The sequence below is a fragment of the Periplaneta americana genome, chromosome 15, assembly GCF_040183065.1.
Source record: "Periplaneta americana isolate PAMFEO1 chromosome 15, P.americana_PAMFEO1_priV1, whole genome shotgun sequence".
Taxonomy (NCBI): Eukaryota; Metazoa; Arthropoda; class Insecta; order Blattodea; family Blattidae; genus Periplaneta; species Periplaneta americana.
This window is the reverse complement of record NC_091131.1, coordinates 64,038,157-64,063,280: the sequence shown is the minus strand read 5'-3', so window position 1 is coordinate 64,063,280 and position 25,124 is coordinate 64,038,157. Positions and strand designations below refer to the sequence as shown.

Genomic DNA, 25,124 nt, shown 5'->3' with positions numbered 1-25,124 from the left:
CTTCAAAAATGACCTATGATTATTAGAAGTGAATAAAATGTACAACATAATAACAATGGAGAAAACTCACTTTAACAGTCACCTGGTTACTGTATTTAAAGAGGCATAAATACATAAAGTTAGCATGATTTATATTCTATCTATGGCTGGAAGTAAAATCTTTTACCTGATTCCAGACATTCGCGGAGCAGACTGTAATTTCTCACAGCAGTTGTTAAAAGTACAAAGGGATACACATAAAAAGACTTGGACTTTTCAAGATAGATTGACGCATAACCATAGTCAGAGGAAAGGTTTCATTAAGGCAGTAAAATCTTTCACCTTACTCCTTCCGCAGAAAATTTAATAATAATAATAATAATAATAATAATAATAATAATAATAATAATAATAATAACAATAATAATAATAATAATAATAATTTTCCAAAAATAAATGGTGTTTACATTTATAATTACACGTCGTAACGCATAAATCTAACGCATGATTCTTATCAAAGTGCAAAATGCTCCATGCACCATATTGTAAGAACCTTTTAATATTTCTTTTTATTTATATGTTCAGAGAAGGTATTGAAATAATTCTACTAATGATAAGTATTAGTTTATTATGGGAATTCAAATTTTGCTCAACAAATATGTTAAATTTTAAAGCAAAGTACTCGCTTAAATGTCTCTTTAAAATGTCTTGCATTTCATCAGTGATGCATTCTCAAATATCTTTTAATTCACTCTCATGATTTGTTAGATTTAGAGCACATTCGCGGAGTAGACTGGTAATTCTCACATCAGTTGTTAAAAGTACAAAGGGATATACAGAACATGTATAATTAACCATCCTCAGACCACAAATCGTATTTTTGACATTTTTGTTTGTTTGTTTGTATGTATGTATGTCTGTCTGTCTGTCTGTCTGTCTGTCTGTCTATGTTACCTTTTCACACAATAATGGCCGAACCAATTCGCATCGAAACTAAAAACAAGTTTATGCACAAGCACTGTAAGTTTATTACGAGTAAATAAAAGTAGATAAAATATACTATTCTTATTATTTAAAGACGCTCATGCACACAACTTCTTTTACATGGAGGTTCATAAAATCTAAGTAAATGCTCACTTGAATAATTACCTATAATTACTAGTCAATCTCCAGAATTAATAATAATAATAATAATAATAATAATAATAATAATAATAATAATAATAATAATAATGATAATAATAAAGGTGTTTTTATAGGTGCATCTAACATTGAAACATACGATTAGTTTTGTGTATTTTAATGTCACAATAAATAATATTCCCTGTTTGTTGTGCAAGACCGCCTTAAATAAATGGAATCTTTTTCGTAATACGCTGGATGGGTACAAACAGACATACCCCATTTCTTTATTTTATTTCCGTATTCAGACTACGAAGAGTAATACAAACGTGTTTCTTATAAGTGAATATAACATTGAAACATACGATTAGCTGTGTGTCTTTTAATGTTGCTATACTCTATCAGTCATCTCACGTTACAATAAGCTCAGTGATAGTATGTGAAATCTACATTACAATAATTATCGTTATGTTTAATATGGTATTTTAGTTAAATATAAAAAGAAGTCGATCAAATTCTCCCTGTTGGCTTAAAATATAAGTATTTAAATGGAAATTATTGATTTATAAATAGAATATGATACACAACCGAGAGAGTCTGAGATTCGCTTCTGGGAGATCATGGGTTCAAAGTATCTGACTGAACTTTTTCATAGTTTCCTTAGATGCATATTACTATTGAGCTCACTGGCGCGGAGTTATTTTTACAAAGGAGCAATTATATCTATATGAGTCGGGTAGAAGTGAAGATTGAATTTACAGTACGTAAGGTACTCTTTTATAGAGTAGAATTATTTCAACCTCAGTTACTAGTACGAAGGACGAAACTGGTAATTAGAATTAGATGCAATAGTCTATAGTGCGATAATATGCACATGATTTATAAATAGATTATGATACACAACCGAGAGAGTTTGAGATTCGCTTCTGGGAGATCATGGGTTCAAAGTATCTGGCTGAACTTTTTCATGGTTTCCTTAGATGCATATTACTATTGAGCTCACTGGAGCGGAGTTATTTTTACAAAGGAGCAATTTTATCCATATGAGTCGGGTAGAAGTGAAGATTGAGTTTACAGTTCGTAAGGTACTCTTTTATAGAGTAGAATTATTTCAACCTGAGTTACTAGTACGAAGGACGAAACTGGTAATTGGAATTAGATGCAATAGTCTATAGTGCGATAATATGCACAAAAGAACTGAAGACTGTATCGAAATGAAAGGTCACAATTTTAAAAAATTTCTTTAAATACCGGTATACATATTATAATTATTTTTCAGTTTAACTTCATGACTGTCTATCGGGATGTTTGTTACCTTTTCACGCAATAATGGCCGAACCGATTTCTATGAACATTAAGTACACATATAACAGATTAATGAATATGGGACTGCTAATTAGATGCAATGAACTTACATTAGCCTACTGTAGAATCGTGTTTAAGCTTACATTCCAACTACTCGACTGAGAAAGAGACATGTGTGAGAGTACCACATGCCCCATGACCTTCCTTTAGATGTCTAATATGACATTGAGAGCAAGGTTCATGTATCGATACAACATTCACCGCGCTAACCATGATTGAGAAAATGGGTAGAGAAAGTAAAATAACGAACTGTTGCATTAGAGACAATTTCGAAAGCTGTAGTTAAATATAAAAAAGAAGTGGATCCGATTCTCCCTGTTGGCTTAAAATATAATCTTTAAATGGAAATTATTGAATTATAAATACGCTGTGATACACAACCGAGAGAGTTTGAGATTCGCATCCGAGAGATCATGGGTTCAAAGTTTGTGACCAACCAACCTGACTGAACTTTTTCATGGTTTCCTTAGACGCTATTTTATTCACATAAACAATGATGCAGAACCGAGAGAGTTTGAGACTCGCATTCAGGAGGTCACGGGTTCAAATTCTGTGACCGATCAATCTGACTAGTCATAAAGACAACTGCCAGATTGTGAAATTAACATGTCATGAATCATCACCGCCTTAATTACCAATACGATAAACATTAATCTTCATAGGTGAATCTAGGACTAAAGCAAAGAGATGCCTTTACTTTTTAACTTTGCTTTAGAATTAGCCATTAGGAAAGTTAAGGATAACAGAGAGGGTTTGGAATTGAATGGGTTACATCAGCTGCTTGTCTATGCAGATGATGTGAATACGAGTATGTTAGGCGAAAGATCACAAACGATTAGGGAAAACACGGACATTTTACTTGAAGCATCCGAAGAAACTAGTTTGATTAATTAAAATGTGTCTCAGTGAAACGTAAGGAGGCAGAAGCTTTCCTCTTCCTAAAAGAGATCCTAAAACCAATGACGTCAACAATAAAGGAAATCATAAAATAGCGATTTCTTTTATTAAATCCGTTTCCTAAAAGTGATCCTAATACCAGTGACATCAGCAACATGAAATGGCGATTTCCCTCATTAAAACCGTTTCCTAAAGGAGATCCTAAGACCAGTGACGTCAACAATAAAGAAAATCATGAAATAGCCGAAACATGTCACTTTTCAGATTTACAGCAGTTGTTTAAATCTTTGAAAATTCCTTCTGTAAATTTTTTAGTGACATAAACCCTTTTTGCCACCGATCAGAGAAATAGATTTTGGAAGGATGTGGGTCGATGACCCTTTTCTGAAACTGGAAAATCATGAAATAGCCTACACATGTCACTTTTCGGATTTATAGCAATGTCAGTCAGAGTGACATAAGCCCTTTTCTCCCCCCCCCCCACCAGAGAATTAGACCTTGAAGGATGTGGGTGGATGACTCTTTTCTGAAACTGATACTATCCAAGTATTTGTCTAGAGGGACTTGGGATTTTTCGGCAACTAAAACCGCTCCTCACACCTTCTGGAAAGTCAATTTTTAATAAGTCAGTAATGTATATTAAAAGTAAAATAGGGTCAATTGAATTTAGTATTCTGAAGAAACTAGTTCGATTAATTAACATGTGTCTCAGTGAAACGTACAGCAGGTTGAAGATTTCCTCTTCCTAAACGAAATCCTAAAACCAGTTATTTCAACAATAAAGAAAATAATTAAATGACGATTTCTTTCATTAAATCAGTTTCCTAAAACCAGTGATGCCAAAAACATGAAATAGCGATTTCCTTCATTAAATCCGTTTCCTAAAGAGCTTAATCATTTCTGGTAAACAGTCTGGAGCTGATGCACTATCTTCCAGACGAATGTATTCATTGTAATGCTTTGGGGAATAACACCATTTTACACAGGCTCATCAAATCCTTGTACAGCTGAGTAGGAAATTGCAAGAAGTGCTGATAAGTATGACTAGATTGCAGGTTGTGTCTAATGGACCTTTTCATATTCAACACTATGGAATCCTCACCTGCAAAAGTGAGATAGGTTGACTTTCATGACAACAGTTCGGGGTGTTTGTTACCTTTTCACGCTATAATGGCTGAACCGATTTCTATGAACATTGGAATATAAATTCGGTTAGTTTTAACTTACATTTTAGGCTATATGACATTCAAAATATTTTTGGGGGAGGGGGAATTATAAGGAGGTATCAAGTAAATAAATCGAAATATCTCGCTTTTTATTGATTTTCATGAAAAATGTTACACAACAAAAGTGTCTCTGACCGATAAGTCTTATTGCAAGCAAAATTGTGATAGGACTTATATTTAACAATACGTTTAACAAACACCATTTCAGACTAATAGGCTATAATGACTTGTCTATTTAAGGCGGTTTTGCACAACAAACGGAGAATATTATTCATTTAACACCACTGTTATATGGATACAAATTAAACTGAACCTAGTCATTGTAGATTGGGGATGGGGATGTACTTGGTAAAAGAAAATAGTAACAAAATAACATGCAGTGAGTATTCAAATACATTTTCAATTAATGAATTCCAATTGTGATGATGTTTTCACCAAAATTGAAGAACTTTTACATTTTGGAAGGTACATTCAACATTGTCTCTGCAGTGATAGAATCACATGTTTCTTTTTTTTTAATGCCTTTCTTTAACGTAAATAAATTAGGACAGTCCATTTATTCCTAATTATACACATAACTGGTGATAAATTGTTCCAATAATTATTTCCTTTCCACACCCTTTATATAAACACACTGAATCAGCATCACTGTAATTAACATAACCAATACGATTAATTTCATGGTGCCAAGTGACGGGGTGGTTTCAGCAGAAAACAGCATCCTTGTTGCAAATTCCCGTGGAGACAGTGAGTTCTTTTATCCAAGCTTCTTGGAAACCTTGTACATCACTTATCATAATGGACGTCCTGAAACAAAATACAAGCGGTGTAGAATGATACCCATTGTAAATTGTATAATGTCACAGAAAAAAAAGTAAACACATACATTTTTAAACATATGATGTGAGTAAAAGCACTTTATACATAATCCAATAAGACACTTTGAACATTGTGTTCGAACAATGCTTTTACACCCTTTTTGGGTACATTTGCGAAAATGGCATTCTTGTGACATATACGCAACAACTTGTCGAAGCTGTGATATATATGGAACAACTTGTCGAAAATTTGACATACATGCAACGACATGTTGAAAATGTGACATGTATGCAACGACATGTCGAAAATGTGACTTATATGCAACGACTTGTTGAAAATGTGACATGTATGCAACGACATGTCGAAAATGTGACTTATACGCAACGACATGTCGAAAATGTAACTTATATGCAACGACAAGTCGAAAGTGTGACTTATATGCAACCAGAATAACGAGAATACGATTTTCGACGAGAAATACGAGAATACGTTGCATATAAGTCACACTTTCGACTTGTCGTTGCATATAAGTTACATTTTCGACATGTCGTTGCGTATAAGTCACATTTTCGACATGTCGTTGCATACATGTCACATTTTCAACAATTCGTTGCATATAAGTCACATTTTCGACATGTCGTTGCATACATGTCACATTTTCAACATGTCGTTGCATGTATGTCAAATTTTCGACAAGTTGTTCCATATATATCACAGCTTCGACAAGTTGTTGCGTATATGTCACAAGAATGCCATTTTCGCAAATGTACCCAAAAAGGGTGTAAAAGCATTGTTCGAACACAATGTTCAAAGTGTCTTATTGGATTATGTATAAAGTGCTTTTACTCACATCATATGTTTAAAAATGTATGTGTTTACTTTTTTTTCTGTGACATTATACAATTTACAATGGGTATCATTCTACACCGCTTGTATTTTGTTTCAGGACGTCCATTATGATAAGTGATGTACAAGGTTTCCAAGAAGCTTGGATAAAAGAACTCACTGTCTCCACGGGAATTTGCAACAAGGATGCTGTTTTCTGCTGAAACCACCCCGTCACTTGGCACCATGAAATTAATCGTATTGGTTATGTTAATTACAGTGATGCTGATTCAGTGTGTTTATATAAAGGGTGTGGAAAGGAAATAATTATTGGAACAATTTATCACCAGTTATGTGTATAATTAGGAATAAATGGACTGTCCTAATTTATTTACGTTAAAGAAAGGCATTAAAAAAAAAGAAACATGTGATTCTATCACTGCAGAGACAATGTTGAATGTACCTTCCAAAATGTAAAAGTTCTTCAATTTTGGTGAAAACATCATCACAATTGGAATTCATTAATTGAAAATGTATTTGAATACTCACTGCATGTTATTTTGTTACTATTTTCTTTTACCAAGTACATCCCCATCCCCAATCTACAATGACTAGGTTCAGTTTAATTTGTATCCATATAACAGTGGTGTTAAATGAATAATATTCTCCGTTTGTTGTGCAAAACCGCCTTAAATAGACAAGTCATTATAGCCTATTAGTCTGAAATGGTGTTTGTTAAACGTATTGTTAAATATAAGTCCTATCACAATTTTGCTTGCAATAAGACTTATCGGTCAGAGACACTTTTGTTGTGTAACATTTTTCATGAAAATCAATAAAAAGCGAGATATTTCGATTTATTTACTTGATACCTCCTTATAATTCCCCCTCCCCCAAAAATATTTTGAATGTCATATAGCCTAAAATGTAAGTTAAAACTAACCGAATTTATATTCCAATGTTCATAGAAATCGGTTCAGCCATTATAGCGTGAAAAGGTAACAAACACCCCGAACTGTTGTCATGAAAGTCAACCTATCTCACTTTTGCAGGTGAGGATTCCATAGTGTTGAATATGAAAAGGTCCATTAGACACAACCTGCAATCTAGTCATACTTATCAGCACTTCTTGCAATTTCCTACTCAGCTGTACAAGGATTTGATGAGCCTGTGTAAAATGGTGTTATTCCCCAAAGCATTACAATGAATACATTCGTCTGGAAGATAGTGCATCAGCTCCAGACTGTTTACCAGAAATGATTAAGCTCTTTAGGAAACGGATTTAATGAATGAAATCGCTATTTCATGTTTTTGGCATCACTGGTTTTAGGAAACTGATTTAATGAAAGAAATCGTCATTTAATTATTTTCTTTATTGTTGAAATAACTGGTTTTAGGATTTCGTTTAGGAAGAGGAAATCTTCAACCTGCTGTACGTTTCACTGAGACACATGTTAATTAATCGAACTAGTTTCTTCAGAATACTAAATTCAATTGACCCTATTTTACTTTTAATATACATTACTGACTTATTAAAAATTGACTTTCCAGAAGGTGTGAGGAGCGGTTTTAGTTGCCGAAAAATCCCAAGTCCCTCTAGACAAATACTTGGATAGTATCAGTTTCAGAAAAGAGTCATCCACCCACATCCTTCAAGGTCTAATTCTCTGGTGGGGGGGGGGGGAGAAAAGGGCTTATGTCACTCTGACTGACATTGCTATAAATCCGAAAAGTGACATGTGTAGGCTATTTCATGATTTTCCAGTTTCAGAAAAGGGTCATCGACCCACATCCTTCCAAAATCTATTTCTCTGATCGGTGGCAAAAAGGGTTTATGTCACTAAAAAATTTACAGAAGGAATTTTCAAAGATTTAAACAACTGCTGTAAATCTGAAAAGTGACATGTTTCGGCTATTTCATGATTTTCTTTATTGTTGACGTCACTGGTCTTAGGATCTCCTTTAGGAAACGGTTTTAATGAGGGAAATCGCCATTTCATGTTGCTGATGTCACTGGTATTAGGATCACTTTTAGGAAACGGATTTAATAAAAGAAATCGCTATTTTATGATTTCCTTTATTGTTGACGTCATTGGTTTTAGGATCTCTTTTAGGAAGAGGAAAGCTTCTGCCTCCTTACGTTTCACTGAGACACATTTTAATTAATCAAACTAGTTTCTTCGGATGCTTCAAGTAAAATGTCCGTGTTTTCCCTAATCGTTTGTGATCTTTCGCCTAACATACTCGTATTCACATCATCTGCATAGACAAGCAGCTGATGTAACCCATTCAATTCCAAACCCTCTCTGTTATCCTTAACTTTCCTAATGGCTAATTCTAAAGCAAAGTTAAAAAGTAAAGGCATCTCTTTGCTTTAGTCCTAGATTCACCTATGAAGATTAATGTTTATCGTATTGGTAATTAAGGCGGTGATGATTCATGACATGTTAATTTCACAATCTGGCAGTTGTCTTTATGACTAGTCAGATTGATCGGTCACAGAATTTGAACCCGTGACCTCCTGAATGCGAGTCTCAAACTCTCTCGGTTCTGCATCATTGTTTATGTGAATAAAATAGCGTCTAAGGAAACCATGAAAAAGTTCAGTCAGGTTGGTTGGTCACAAACTTTGAACCCATGATCTCTCGGATGCGAATCTCAAACTCTCTCGGTTGTGTATCACAGCGTATTTATAATTCAATAATTTCCATTTAAAGATTATATTTTAAGCCAACAGGGAGAATCGGATCCACTTCTTTTTTATATTTAACTACAGCTTTCGAAATTGTCTCTAATGCAACAGTTCGTTATTTTACTTTCTCTACCCATTTTCTCAATCATGGTTAGCGCGGTGAATGTTGTATCGATACATGAACCTTGCTCTCAATGTCATATTAGACATCTAAAGGAAGGTCATGGGGCATGTGGTACTCTCACACATGTCTCTTTCTCAGTCGAGTAGTTGGAATGTAAGCTTAAACACGATTCTACAGTAGGCTAATGTAAGTTCATTGCATCTAATTAGCAGTCCCATATTCATTAATCTGTTATATGTGTACTTAATGTTCATAGAAATCGGTTCGGCCATTATTGCGTGAAAAGGTAACAAACATCCCGATAGACAGTCATGAAGTTAAACTGAAAAATAATTATAATATGTATACCGGTATTTAAAGAAATTTTTTAAAATTGTGACCTTTCATTTCGATACAGTCTTCAGTTCTTTTGTGCATATTATCGCACTATAGACTATTGCATCTAATTCCAATTACCAGTTTCGTCCTTCGTACTAGTAACTCAGGTTGAAATAATTCTACTCTATAAAAGAGTACCTTACGAACTGTAAACTCAATCTTCACTTCTACCCGACTCATATGGATAAAATTGCTCCTTTGTAAAAATAACTCCGCTCCAGTGAGCTCAATAGTAATATGCATCTAAGGAAACCATGAAAAAGTTCAGCCAGATACTTTGAACCCATGATCTCCCAGAAGCGAATCTCAAACTCTCTCGGTTGTGTATCATAATCTATTTATAAATCATGTGCATATTATCGCACTATAGACTATTGCATCTAATTCTAATTACCAGTTTCGTCCTTCGTACTAGTAACTGAGGTTGAAATAATTCTACTCTATAAAAGAGTACCTTACGTACTGTAAATTCAATCTTCACTTCTACCCGACTCATATAGATATAATTGCTCCTTTGTAAAAATAACTCCGCGCCAGTGAGCTCAATAGTAATATGCATCTAAGGAAACTATGAAAAAGTTCAGTCAGATACTTTGAACCCATGATCTCCCAGAAGCGAATCTCAGACTCTCTCGGTTGTGTATCATATTCTATTTATAAATCAATAATTTCCATTTAAATACTTATATTTTAAGCCAACAGGGAGAATTTGATCGACTTCTTTTTATATTTAACTAAAATACCATATTAAACATAACGATAATTATTGTAATGTAGATTTCACATACTATCACTGAGCTTATTGTAACGTGAGATGACTGATAGAGTATAGCAACATTAAAAGACACACAGCTAATCGTATGTTTCAATGTTATATTCACTTATAAGAAACACGTTTGTATTACTCTTCGTAGTCTGAATACGGAAATAAAATAAAGAAATGGGGTATGTCTGTTTGTACCCATTACTTACGGGGTGTAACAATAAAATATAATACTAACCGTTATCAAGAGTTTAATACGGAATTATGTGGACAGTTAGCTCTTCAATTTTTGCTATAAATGCAAACGTAACAATTTGTATGCTGTCACAATGTCTTTCACAGTGACAGGTAACACATCAGAGATATCTTGTAACTATCATCCACCAATCACATTGGATGAAGATTCAGAGTATGAAATTGGCCTCGTGAATTTTTCAACATATAACACCATACCCAATGTTAACGATGGGAATAACAAATTTACATATATTACAAAGTCAACGAAGGAAAGTAAAACAATTACATTACCCACGGGAACGTATGAAATCGATGATATCAATAAATATATATCTCATGCAATGATGATCAAAGACAATCACACACGACCGATCGCCTTTGAATTAGTAGCAAATAATAACACATTACACACACAAATTTATTGTCAACATGAAATTGATTTCACCGCTCCCGATTCAATAGGTAAAATACTGGGATTTAAACCGAAAAAACTTGAAGCTGTCCATAAACACATATCCGATTACCCAGCTAACATATTTCCTGTCACTCTTATAAGAATAGAATGTAATTTAACTGGGAGCTCATTTTTAAACAGTCAATCAACACATGCAATTCATTCTTTAATTGTAAATGTTGACCCAGGTTTTCACTTGTCTGACAAGCCATTCGACGTTCGATATTTCAAAATAAATACTAAATATATTGATAATATTACTATTAGAATACTGGATCAAGACGGAAGATTGATTGATTTTAGGGGTGAAACTATTACTCTAGAATTACATCTTCGAAAAAGATGGGATTACAATTCCCTCAAAACTTCTATATCAGGACTAACACATCAACTGAACACGTTAGTTCAACTTCTGAAACCAAGAGATTGACATCTCGCTCAGTACACTTACTCACAAAATACGGATATAAAGTAAAGCGACGATGGATCCCTTAAATGTTACTAAATCGCCAATATTTGAGGAGAGAATAGTGAAAAAAGAAACGCATTCCTTTCTCCCACAGAATCCTTCAGCCATCAATGAAAATGACTCAATCAATATTCGTATTAAAAGTGAAAATTTATACATGCTTCCTTGTGAGAGTTGTATTGTTATTGAAGGTAGCATTACAAAACCTGAGGGTACGCCAACTAGTGCGAAATTGGTTAACAATGCTATGGCATTTTTGTTCGAAAGTATACGATTGGAACTTAATGGGCAGCTTATTGACAGCGTTAAAAACGCAGGCATTACGTCAACGATGAAGAATTTGATTTCTCTGAATACATTTGAATCTAACATGCTTGGAAACAGCGGTTGGATCCATCCCACTAAGGATGTTGATATTGTTACCAATACTAAATTCAACGTTTGCGTCCCTCTGAAAACTCTTCTCGGATTTGCTGAAGATTTTAAAGATATCATAATAAATGCACAATTGGAACTCATACTTGTACGAGCAAAAGACTCTATTAATGCTCGAATGGGTGAGAATTGCAAGGTGACGTTAACAAGAATTCATTGGAACATGCCTCTAATTACAGTCTCTGATTCTGAAAGACTTCGACTTTTAGAGATACTGAGAAGTGATAGACCGCTTAGCATTCCATTTCGCTCATGGCAGTTGTTTGAATATCCATCACTACCTGCAACTAAACAGATTATGTGGAATATTACAACTACTACCAAACTTCGGAAACCAAGATATGTTATAATTGGATTTCAAACAAACAGAAACGGGATTGACAAGGATAACAGTGTCTTTGATCATTGTAATATTACTGACGTGAGAGTATATTTGAATGATGAATTCTACCCATACAATAATCTAAATCTGGATATTGAGAATGGTAAAGTGGCTCTATTATATGAATTATACAGCAAATTTCAAAATTCATATTACAACAAACCAAACAATCCACTGCTATCGAGAAAAGATTTCATCGAAAAAGCGCCACTTTTCGTCATTGATTGCTCTAAACAACACGATGAAGTAAAACTAGGAGCAGTAAATATACGTGTTGACATATTGGCAAATGCTAATATAGCAGCAAATACTGCTGCATATTGTCTTATTCTACACGATTGCCTCGTAAACTATACACCCCTCACAAACCTGGTGCAAACAGTGGTGTAACAAAAAAATGTAAGTATGTGTTACTTTTCTCCGTAATATTATACAATTTACATTAGCTCTCATTCTACACTGTTCTTATTTTGTTTCAGGATGTCCATTATGATAATTGATGTACAAGGTTTCCACGAAGCCGGGACGAATAATGTTTCTGTAAAGGAACTCACCATCTCGCCGGGAATGTGCAGCTGTTCAAACCACCTCCTCACGTCATACCATCAAACTCGTCGAATTGGTTGACAGCATATCATCATGGACTATTGTGGAATAGTGGTTATGTTAATTACAATGCTTAGTGGTTATGTTAATTATAGTGCTTTTAAGAGATATCACATATGACTGATTGTGAGTGTGTTTGTGGAAAAGAAACAATTCATTTGGTACTGTTTTCTGGAACTGTATTTGTTGCATTGTAATCAATATATAACTATTATTTGCTTTTATTACTCTTTTCTTTTACCCCGATCCTAAGTCCCCCAAGATGGAAATAAGGACAGGTTTCTTGCTCAGTGATAAGGAATGTGATTTCACTTTCTAAATAATAACTCATTATATTCAATGTTTTTTTTTTTATTCAATCGTAATTGCGTTACATTCACCACAGGAGCATGCCTGTTCGCTTCCCTCTTCCCCGATCCTTCTGTCCATCTCCATGTGCGGCGTCTCAGGCCGGAGCATCTGTGAAAACAGCAAGTCATTACATAAAATAAATTAGTTGACATCTGTGAACGTAATTAATGAAACCAGGTAAAATTTTGATTAACAAAAATCAGATAGGAGTGGTTTATCGTATTGGTAATTGAGGCGGTGATGACATGTAAATTTCCAATCTGACAGTTGTCTCTATGGTCGACCACGGAATTTGAACCCATGACCTACTCAATGCGAGTCTCAAACTCTGTCGATTCTGCATCATTGTTTATGTAAATAAAATTAATTAAAATGAAATTAGGTACATAAATATTAGTTTAAGAAACATTGGGAAACGAGTAGTATGGGTAAATTATGAGCACAGGAACGTCATGTAATTACAACAATTAAATGAAAATAAGCCCACAATAAAGTAACATTTGTTAGAGCATGAGCAACCGCTCAAAAATATTTAAGTGTGATTAACATATCCATTGAACTTACATGATTATGGCGAGGCATCTCTACTGGTGTATTGTTTGGCGGTGCCTCTGCTCCGGCTGCCATCTGTGAAAATAATTAATACATAAAGTAATATTTGTTGAAGCGTGATTAACACAACAATTAAATGAAAATACTATCTAGTTAAAATTTGATACATGGATTTATATCATTTATCGGAGTATTTCTATCGATAAAATAAAAACTTTTGGAGGTGTCGGTTATCGATCCCGGAACCTTATTGTTAGAGCATGAGCAACCGCTTTAACATATTTAAGTATGATTAACATATCCAATGAACTTACATGATTATGGCGAGGCATCTCTACTGGTGTATTGTTTGGAGGTGCCTCTGCTCCGGCTGCCATCTGTGAAAATAATTAATACATAAAGTAATATTTGTTGAAGCGTGATTAACACAACAATTAAATGAAAATACTATCTAGTTAAAATTTGATACATGGATTTATATCATTTATCGGAGTATTTCTATCGATAAAATAAAAACTTTTGGAGGTGTCGGTTATCGATCCCGGAACCTTACACTTTCTGAGCGAATGCTCTACCAATTGAGCTACGTCGGAGTATTTCTATCGATAAAATAAAATCTTTTGGAGGTGTCAGGTATCGATCCCGGAACCTTACACTTTCTAAGCGAACGCTCTACCAATTGAGCTACGCCCCCCAGTTATTAAATGAGCGCATGTTAACTGGTAGCCGTCTTTATGGTTGGTGATGGAATTTGAACCCGTGATCTCCTCAATGGAAGTCTCAAACTCTCTAGGTTCTGCATCACTGTTTATGTAAATAAAATAAGTGTACTTTGATAGGAATCATGCGTTAGATTTATGCATCACATTATTAATAACGCTATCATGAACAATGAAATAATAACAGTAAAGTAACATTTGTTAGAGCATGAGCAAACGCTGATTAACACGCAAACACGGAAATGAGGTCTACAATCTAGTTAGAAAAACATGAATGAATTTACATCGTTTGTCAGAGTAATTCTTATGTAAATACAACAATTAAATGAAAATAAGCCCACAATCTAGTTAAATGATTACAAAAAACATAAATTTTATGCATTGATTAATGTAATTAATGATGTACACTTTGATAAAAATCATGCATTAGATTTATACATCACATTATTAATGATGCTATCATGATAATCACAACACAAAAACATATAAATAAACATACACGAGATAATGAAACGAAAATAAGTATTAATTAAACTATTCAATGAACTTATATTGGTTCTGTGTATGGTAAGCAGATACATGTATACAAGTACGTTAATGAAGCAATAAATATGAGACTTCGATGATTAAAATATGTAGTGTACTTACATTCGCCTCCAACTGGTGTAATCGATAGACATAGCAAGTTGGTGCACAGTCATAAATTTGCAGTCCTAGTTCCAGCGCTCCTGGATTTATACATCGTATTGTGTGAATCGTACCGTTACATATTTCGTTGTGATATAACCTGCAATGAACTTTAAAATCCATTCTTGCACTGTATTCCTATGAAATGTACAGCATCCTATTTATACGAGTTTCCTCCACGTGTTTCGGGGCTCATTCAAGGTTAATCCCCAACTCTCACCCAGACAGGTATTGTTTTTTTTTTTTTCTCCTAAAATAATTCATCTTGTACCTCTAACAGCGAAGGGGCTCCTGTCCTTTCTAACCCCCTTAAGCAACATATTACCTAACTACATTAGTACGCGTGTCCAAATACTTTCGCTTTTTTCTCACCTCTCTCACACGCACGCAGATGCAGGAGTTCACGCATTGCCTGACTTTCACCTAACTTAAATTTCCACACGTGTCTGTTCCATGTCAGGGTTAACCATTATGTTGTAAGTAATTAGATTCGTTCGTAGTTCCGAGACATGTAGCATTATCTCAACACATCATCCATATATCATCATATCAACTCAACATTTACAACTTATTACCTAACTTAAAATAGTACATATTTCTAACACACTTGGTGATACTAACATATTTGTATAATCGTATTCATTTCTACTCACCTCTCCGCTATTCACTTCTTTTGAAGTCCACTTTATGGATCGTTTTACTCCCTCCGCCAATCGGCACCAACCCTCGGTACACCAACAATATCTTTGAATCAGATGTTATTTCATTGAGAACCGCTTCAGATAGGTTCGTAAACCGTTTGGGGAGGAAAACAGATAAGTCTTCTAAATCTGCCACTATCACCGGACCGTTTATAGTGTTTAATTTTCTTAGCTTTTTCAAAATATACTCTTTGTTGGGAGTTAACGTCCCAATATTGCTTATTCTTGTGTACTCCCCAACACTAATGCGTGATAATGTAGCTAATGGATCCATGATACAACTATATACAACCCGAATTCTTCCGCTTTTATACCAGTGACATGGAGCAAAAAACTCTTTTGCAACTGAACTTTCTCTTCAACCGGCTGGGCTGCGGAAGGTCAGCCGGTGTACGCCGAATACACGACACGTGTCGAGGTGTTGTTCACCTTGTCATGTGTCAACACGTCGCGCTTCCACTTTCACATTTGGTTCAAGGTGAATTACAAACAACGGACCTCAACACATGTCGAGAGGTTTGCCTTGGATCTTATGTAACACACCTTTCACTTTCACATGGAACCAAAACTCCTCCCTCTCACAGCTCCACTCCATTTCAACATTATCTCCATGCTCATTCGTCAATCGCTTTTCCACACCGCTCGCTTGCAAATCCCCATTCACCAATCACAAACCAGCTCCCCTTGTCCCTCCTTTGACCACGCCCCCTTTCCCCTATCCCTCTTTTGGTCACACCCCGTTTCCCCTCACCCCTCATTTGGCCAAGCCCCCTTTCCCCACCCCTCCTTTGGCCACGCCCCCTCCGACCCTCCATACCCTCCGACCCTTGACGTCAGCTTCATTTCCTTACTACTCATGGTTTAAATTACTTATATGTTTTATCACTGTACCTCTTTCACTTATGTTCAATTGTATTTGTCAGCTAACTATATCACCTGAAGATGACTTATATAAAAAGTCGAAAATATTCGTGATATTTAATATAATATTTTAATTGATGTAACAGAATTTATTTCTGCTTTCACACTTAGATAAGTGATAGACTGAAAATTGTACAAAACTATTTCATATTACAATTTGAACTTATCTGAATTTTCAGCATGACTTTTAAATAGAAATCCTAGGTCGTGCTGAAACTATGTATGCTATTCGACTTCTATTATATGTCCGTCTAGACTGTAAGATAGTGGCTCAGTCGGTTAAGGCGCTTGCCTGCCGATCTGAAGTTGCGCTCGGGCGGAGGTTCGATCCCCGCTTGGGCTGATTACCTGGTTGGGTTTTTTCCGAGGTTTTTCCCAACCGTAAGGTGAATGCCAGGTAATCTATGGCGAATCCTCGGACTCAGCTTGCCAAATACCATCTCGCTATCACCAATCTCATCGACGCTAAATAACGTCGTAGTTGATACAGCGTCGTTAAATAATCAACTAAAAAAAGAAAAGATAATTCGAGTAGCCAGACAGAACACACTCCCAAGCAATTAAGACTTCGGCCAAACCTCAGAATGATACTGTATCACGAAGGTTCGCTTGCATTGTACTGATTCTTGTGTTAAGGTTTCCATTGTGAAGTTGGTCAGATGCGCAGGCAGGTGTCTCATTGACTCCATTGTCCAGGTATTTGCACTGCTGCACCATTGTTTCCGGGCACCTGTGCCCCTGCACCCAATAATCCTGCTCCCCAAGGGCCGGTGGGTCCCCACTCTCCTCGTGCGTTGAAATTGACCGGACCTTGCCACATGTCTTCACGACGCGATGCCATCTTGTACTGTCGGGCGTCGAAGGCAGGTCTAAGGGCCTGAGCGCCGTTAAATCGCCGCTCCGAAGTGGCGATTCGTCGCGAACCCGGGGCTCCTGTGGAGACAGTACAAAGTATGTGAAATGTATTTATCTTTCTTCATAAAGGACGAAGAAGTGAAACCAATATATTTCTATTCAATATTTTATGTTAAATATTTCCTTAATGCAACGAAATAGCACACTTAGAAATTTTCAGTATTCTTTACATTTTTGTGTACATAGGGCGCTACCTTAAAAAATTATTGTGCGTGATAGAAGAAAGATTTCTCCGTCACCTGGGCGTAGCAGACAAATCTACTTACAGGCGTTTCAATACATCATCATCATCATCATCATCATCATCATCATCATCATCATCATCAATCATCATCATCATCATCATCATCATCATCATCACTTTCGTAATCATAATCTTCATTACCCATATCATCCCTGCTGTTATTCTTATCATTATCTTCGTCATCCCTATCGTTACTATCATATGCTCAACACCATCTCCTCTATCTCACTGTCATTATTCTTATCATTAATTTCATTAACTTTATCATTACCATCATCCTTATCATCGTAATTATCCTTATCATTAACTCCATCCCTATCATCATCATACTTATCACCGCCATTGTTCGTATCATTAAGTTCATCCCTATCATCGTCATCATACTTACCACCGCCATTATTCGTATCATTAATTCCAACCTTATAATCGCCATCATACTAACTTATCAACGCGATATATTTTTTATCAACTCCATCCTTGTCACCGCCATCATACTTATCGCCATTAATCTCATCATTAACTCTATCCTTATCATTACCATCATACTTAACATCGCCATTATTCTAATCATTAACTCCATCCTTATCATCGCCATCATACTGATCATCGTCATTACTCTAATCATTAAATCCATCCTTAACATCACCATTATTCTAATCATTAACTCCATCCTTATCATCGCCATCATACTGATCATCGTCATTACTCTAATCATTAAATCCATCCTTAACATCGCCATTATTCTAATCATTAATTCCTACTTTATCATCATCATTATTCTAATCATTAAATTCATCCCTATCATTTCCATTATTCTAATCATTAACTCCATCCTTATCATCGTCATTATTCTAATCATTAAATTCATCCCCCCCTACTACCAATAATGCATAGCACAATGTCAATATGGCGGTTCTGTCGTCTGCGATACATCGAACTTTTCTGTTGATTTTCGAGTTAGTCATTTTTTTTTTTGGTTATTATATGCTTATTTAAGTTGTGTTTACTCTCGCTAGTGGTTTTATATTTTGTTTTATCCGTCTTAGTATTTATTTTATTATTGTAAATATTTTTGTTTCATTATTATTATTATTATTATTATTATTATTATTATTATTATTATTATTATTATTATTATTATTGTTACTATTATTTTTAACATCAACTTTATTATTGATCTTTTTAACATTTATGTAGACTACTGGACTGCACCCGAGCACGAGCATATGCTCATTTCGGGTATATATTCATATGTATAATTTCAAATGTAAATTGTGAATAAATTTGAATTTGAATTTGAATTTGAATCCTTAACATTGCCATTATTATTTTAATCAATAAATCCACCCTTATCTTCGATATTATTCTAATCATTAAATCCATCCTTATCATCGCCAATATTCTAATAATTAACTCCATCCTTATCATTGCCATCATACTTATCATTGTCATTATTCTAATCATTAAATTCATCCTTATCATTACCATTATTCTAATTATTAATTCCATCCTTATCATCGTCATTATTCTAATCATTAAATTCATCCTTAACATTGCCATTATTATTCTAATAATTAAATCCACCCTTATCTTCGCTATTATTCCAATCATCAAATCCATCCTTTTCATTGCCATCATACTTATCATCATCATTATTCTAATCATTAAATCCATCCTTATCATCGCCATTATTCTAATAATTAACTCCATCCTTATCATAGCCATCATACTTATCATCGTCATTATTCTAATCATTAAATCCATCCTTATCATTGCCATTATTCTAATCATTAACTCCATCCTTATCATTACCATTATTCTAATTATTAATTCCATCCTTATCATCGTCATTATTCTAATCATTAAATTCATCCTTAACATTGCCATTATTATTCTAATAATTAAATCCACCCTTACCTTCGCTATTATTCCAATCATCAAATCCATCCTTTTCACCGCCATCATACTTATCATCATCATTATTCTAATCATTAAATCCATCTTTATCATCGCCATTATTCTAATAATTAACTCCATTCTTATCATAGCCATCATACTTATCGTTGCCATTATTCTAATCATTAAATCCATCCTTATCATCGCCATCATACTTATCATCATCATTATTCTATTTTTTATTTTATTGGGTTATTTTACGACGCTGTATCAACATCTAGGTTATTTAGCATCTGAATGAAATGAAGGTGATAATGCCGGTGAAATGAGTCCGGCGTCCAGCACCGAAAGTTACCCAGCATTTGCTCCGACCGGGATTCGAACCCGGGCAACCTGGTTTCGCGGCCAGACGCGCTGACCGTTACTCCACAAGTGTGGACTCATTATGCTAATCATTAAATCCATCCTTATCATCGCCATTATTCTAATCATTAACTCCATCCTTATCATCGCCACCATTCTCATTATCGTCATTAATCTTATTATTAGCTCCATCCTTATCATCGTCATCATACTTATCGTCATTATTCGTATCATTCACTCCAATCTTATAATTTCCATCATACTAACTTATCATCGCCGTATATTTTTATTAATTCTATCCTTATCATCACCATCATTCTTATCATTACAATTTATTTTATCATTAATTACGTTCTTATCATCGCTATATTCTTATAATCAACCCCATACTTATAATTAACTCCATCATCCTTTTCACCTTTATCATCACCATCATCCTTATTGTTATCGTTGTCGTCCTTATTAACGTTATTCCTTTGACCACACGTTTTATTCTTATCATCCTTTCATTATGTTTATCACCCTCATTATTAATATCCTTAACATTAGTGCCAGCATCATCATCACCATAACTATATAATTATTGTTATTGCCTAATATAACCACTACTACCAACATTATACGATCAGCAAGGGTGCAGGCCATTTCCTAAAACAAATTAAACCATCTTCTTTCGCAAATTGTGGCCTACGAGAGCGACAAGAAGTCATGTTGGCTACAACTGAACTACATTTTGAGATATGATTGGAGTTCTTACCGTAAGGTGGTGTCGCCATGAGGCCCTCCATGGAGTAGTCACCCATCTGAAACACAAGCAAGTGTCACTTCCTCATTTCATAATATTTCGGTTTTCTTAATGAAATTTGCTCGGATTTCGATATACAAAAAATATATTATAGCCGTCTTGTATTTTACCCGGTTATTTAACGACGCTGTATCAACTAATAGGTTATTTGACGTCGATGGAATTGGTGAGAGTGAGATCGTATTTGGCGAAATGAGGCGTAGGATTCGCCATGCGATTACTTGGTATTCACCTTACATTTCAGAAAAGCCTGTGAAAAAACTCAACTAAATAATCGGTCCAAGCGGGAATCGAACCCACGTCCGAGCGCAACAAATGCGCCTACCACCAGAGGTACAACGGTAGTTCGCCGTCTTGTTAAATGAGAGGAACAACAGTTACAGTTATAAATGTCGGTTACCTTCATGTGAATGTGGCCATCAAGGTCCATACTTATCGAAATATTGAGAGTCTGACTGCTATTGATACTTTTACTACATTTGTACGTGAATGAATTTGCATGTTTTCGGACATACTCTTAACCAGTACCTGGTATTATGTTTAATTATTTATAATGAATTAATTTTTGTCCATCCACTTACTTCGCATTACTTATATTTGTGCCGAGAAATGTATACATTGACGTCATTCATATGGTAACATCTACATATCCTACGGCACAAATTATACTCTTCGTATGAGACCAATATTGTATACCAATAAATATAAATACAGTCTATGTCCGGAAAGTTTTGAGAGTATGAAAATGGTAGCCATTTTTGTGCCATATTTATTTTAAATTCTCTTGTGAATACTGAATCGACGTTTATATTATAAGATGGAAGAACAGTTGGAAGAAGAGCAGTTTGGCTTCAGGAAGGGGAAAGGTACGAGAGATGCAATTGGACTGCTACGGACAATCGGCGAAAGATACCTAGAGAAGAATAAAGAAGTGTATGTAGTATTTGTGGACTTAGAAAAGACTTTTGACAGAGTGGATTGGAATAAACTGGTGGGGATTCTAAAGAAAATTGGTGTGGATTGGAAAGAGAGAATACTGTTCAGTAATCTTTATATGAAAAAAACGAGCCAAAATCAGGATAGGAGAAGAAATGTCAGAAGGAAGTGAAATTGGGAAAAGAGTACGTCAAGGATGTCCTTTATCACCTACACTGTTCAACATCTATATGTAGGATTTAGTAAAGAACTGTGTTCAGAACATGGGAGGAGTGATAGTAGGAGGAAGAAGAATAAAGTTCATAACATCGCTGATGATATGGAGTTGTTAGCAGAAGAGGAAATGATACTAAAGGATATGCTACTGGAGCTAAATGACAGCTGTGAGCAGTAGGGGATGAAGATAAATACAAACAAGATGAAGAGCATTGTCATAGGAAGAAAAAATACAAAAAATAAACTTGCGAATTCTAAATGAGGCAGTAGACCAAGTGAACAGCTTCAAATACTGGGGTGTAGCCTACTGTAAGTAGTAATTTGAGCTGCAGGCGGGAAGTCAAAAGGAGGATAGCAATGGCCAAGGAAGCTTTTAATAGAAAAAGGAGCATCTTCTGCGGACCTGTCGAAAAAGAGCTAAGGAAGAGACTAGGGAAGTGCTTTGTATGGAGTGGCATTGTATGGGGTAGAAATGTGGACATTACGACGAAATGAAGAGAAGCGAATAGAAGCATTTGAAATGTGGATATGGAGAATAATGGAACGTGTGAAGTGGACAGACAGAATAAGATATGAAGTTGTGTTGGAAAGAGTGGGTGAAGAAAGAATGATACTGAAACTGATCAGGAAGAGAAAAAGGAATTGGTTGGATCACTGACTGAGAAGAAACTGCCTACTGAAGGATGGAAGGAATGATGAACGGGAGAAGAGTTCGGGGTAGAAGAAGATATCAGATGATAGACGACATTAAGATATGTGGATCATATGAGGAAACGAAGAGGAAGACAGAAAATAGGAAAGATTGGCGAAAGTTGGGTTTGCAGTGAAAGACCTGCCCTTGGGCAGAACACTAAATGACTGACTGGATTTATTGTAATATGTGAAGTTATGAGAGAGTTAGGATGAATGAAATTTTGTTGGACTGTCATTAGTAAATTTGAAAGAAACGGGAAAAGTCCGTGGAACCTTCATCCTCTTCAGTTTTTACTACAAGTATCAATCCTGTCAGTGACAGTAATCGAACTGGAATACCCATGATATTACATACCCCGGAGCTGGCAAGGGAGCTTCCGGGGGTACCAGCTTCCATCTTGATACAGTAAATGTCCGTTGATGAAGCGTTATTATGTGAATGTGTGCTTGAATAACGTAAGCGTTTCAATAAAGGACGAGAAACAAACGAGATGGTGCGCGGTACGACATTCATCCACCACGCACTCTGCTGAGAACATCGTACAAGTCCAAGATATTTGCACAAGCAGTTAAGTTACATTCAGAATGTAGTTAAAGTAGTTGCACATTGGCAAGGCGGCCTTTAACGAAACTGTACGATAGTCAAAACAAGACAAAAAACACATGAACACGTGACATTATTCACCTCGCACATTTGTTGAGTTAAGATGTAAAGTATCCCTGGAACTTTTCCTGATTGAAATTTGAACTTACTACTCAACAGTTTTCTCATTCATTGATTTAATCTTGGGTTACGAAAAAGCTTTCGATAAGGTTCTCCGCAACAAGGTGTTGTGAATAATACAATATAAAGAGTACTCTATGTATTTAATCACAGTCATTCAACGTTTTTATAAAAGCACAGAAATTGTAATTGACAATGGCCAATGGCCTGAGGCTAGGAATCAAGATAGTAGAAACGAACCAAGGTGTTAAACAGGGCTATCTCTTGTCGTCAGTTCTATTTAGCATGTACATTGAGGAAGCTAATAAACAGAGAGAAAAGGTTTTAAAGGGGGAATTTTATTAAATAAAGATCGAATAGAAACTATCTCATTTGCAGACGATCAGGTAATGTAAAAAAAAAAAACAGAAGATGGGCTTTAAAAATCAGCCATGAACGTAAAAGAAGTATTTATTGCAGACAATTTAACCTGTAAAACCAGATCTATGGCATTTAGGGAACAAAATCACAAACGCTGCAAGATAGTTATAAGCAGTGATATAATTTAAGAAGTGTCTAGTTTTATGTAGATTTTAATGTTTCATATTATATGTTCAAAACTTTTTAATACAAAATTGAATAAATCAAAACGAAATAACATCAATAAAAACAAGACGCTAAAAGTAAAAGGTAAATAGAATTCTTAAAAATGAGGTTCTTGAGATAGGGAGTTGGATTTACCCTTTTGGAACAAAAGAACAGCATGGATACCCGCAAATAACTAACAGTTTAGACACAAAAATTGCGAACTAAGAAATAAACTGATTGTTGTTGTTTAGTCAACTGTCCGAAGACAGGTCTGAACCTCTTAAAGCCTTGGTTTTTCTAAACCGACGCATGCGACGTGCGAGCTGCGAGGCCCGCCTCGCACAAATCCGGACTACATGAGAGATAGTGAGTGATTTCTATAACTGTGAGATGCGAGGTCTGCGTACCTCGCAGCCATAGAAACCACTCACTATCTCTCATGTAGTCCGAATTTGTGCGAGGCGGGCCTCGCACGTCGCAAGAGTCGGTTCAGAAGAACCAAGGCTTTAGTGATGTCAACAAGGCATCACTTATGAGGCAACAAAACCAGGAGAAATGGGATAAGGTGACCAGTTCCTTTCTCCCTCCATTGGATACAACGCCGACCAGCTACATACTACACTAATCAAACTTCAGAAAAATTAACTGGTATTAATTAACATATATTAACAATGCACGAAGAATACCTACAGAAAATATTTCTAAACTACAGATCCATAGGATGCAAAATGTACATTAGGCAGACCAAAAAGTACATGCAGAGTTATAGTCACGTGAGGACGGAAGATCCCATTGAGCGTAATTTCTGAGGAGTAAGAATAAGATTGATGCAAATGTTTCAATTATTATAATGTACAACCCGTGCAACAAGTAGCGTTGTGTTTCAGAATATGCAAACATTTCTGCAGCAGCGGAGGCATAATACTACGTACTTTACTTTACTTTACAGAATTTGACTGCTTTTCCTCATTTGTGTGCGATAACTCTGTCTCTAAACTTTCTGGACATAGCCGTATGAACAGGACGTGTCCAATAATACAACTGAATCTCGTCGTAATGTC

The 25,124-nt window shown here is 35.3% G+C and overlaps 1 protein-coding gene across 1 annotated transcript in view; it reads right to left on the bottom strand.

Annotated features, from left to right (window-relative positions):
* Positions 1-16,845: 16,845 nt before the first annotated feature.
* The window catches only part of synr (sayonara), a 76,417-nt gene continuing 68,138 nt past the window's right edge, over positions 16,846-25,124 (bottom strand). The window contains exons 7-8 of the mRNA XM_069848713.1: positions 20,880-20,925; positions 16,846-17,637 (exon numbers count right to left, since the gene is read on the bottom strand). Coding sequence (XP_069704814.1) covers positions 17,381-17,637; positions 20,880-20,925 — 303 coding nt within the window. The 3' untranslated portion in view covers positions 16,846-17,380. The remainder of the gene's footprint in view (positions 17,638-20,879; positions 20,926-25,124) is intronic.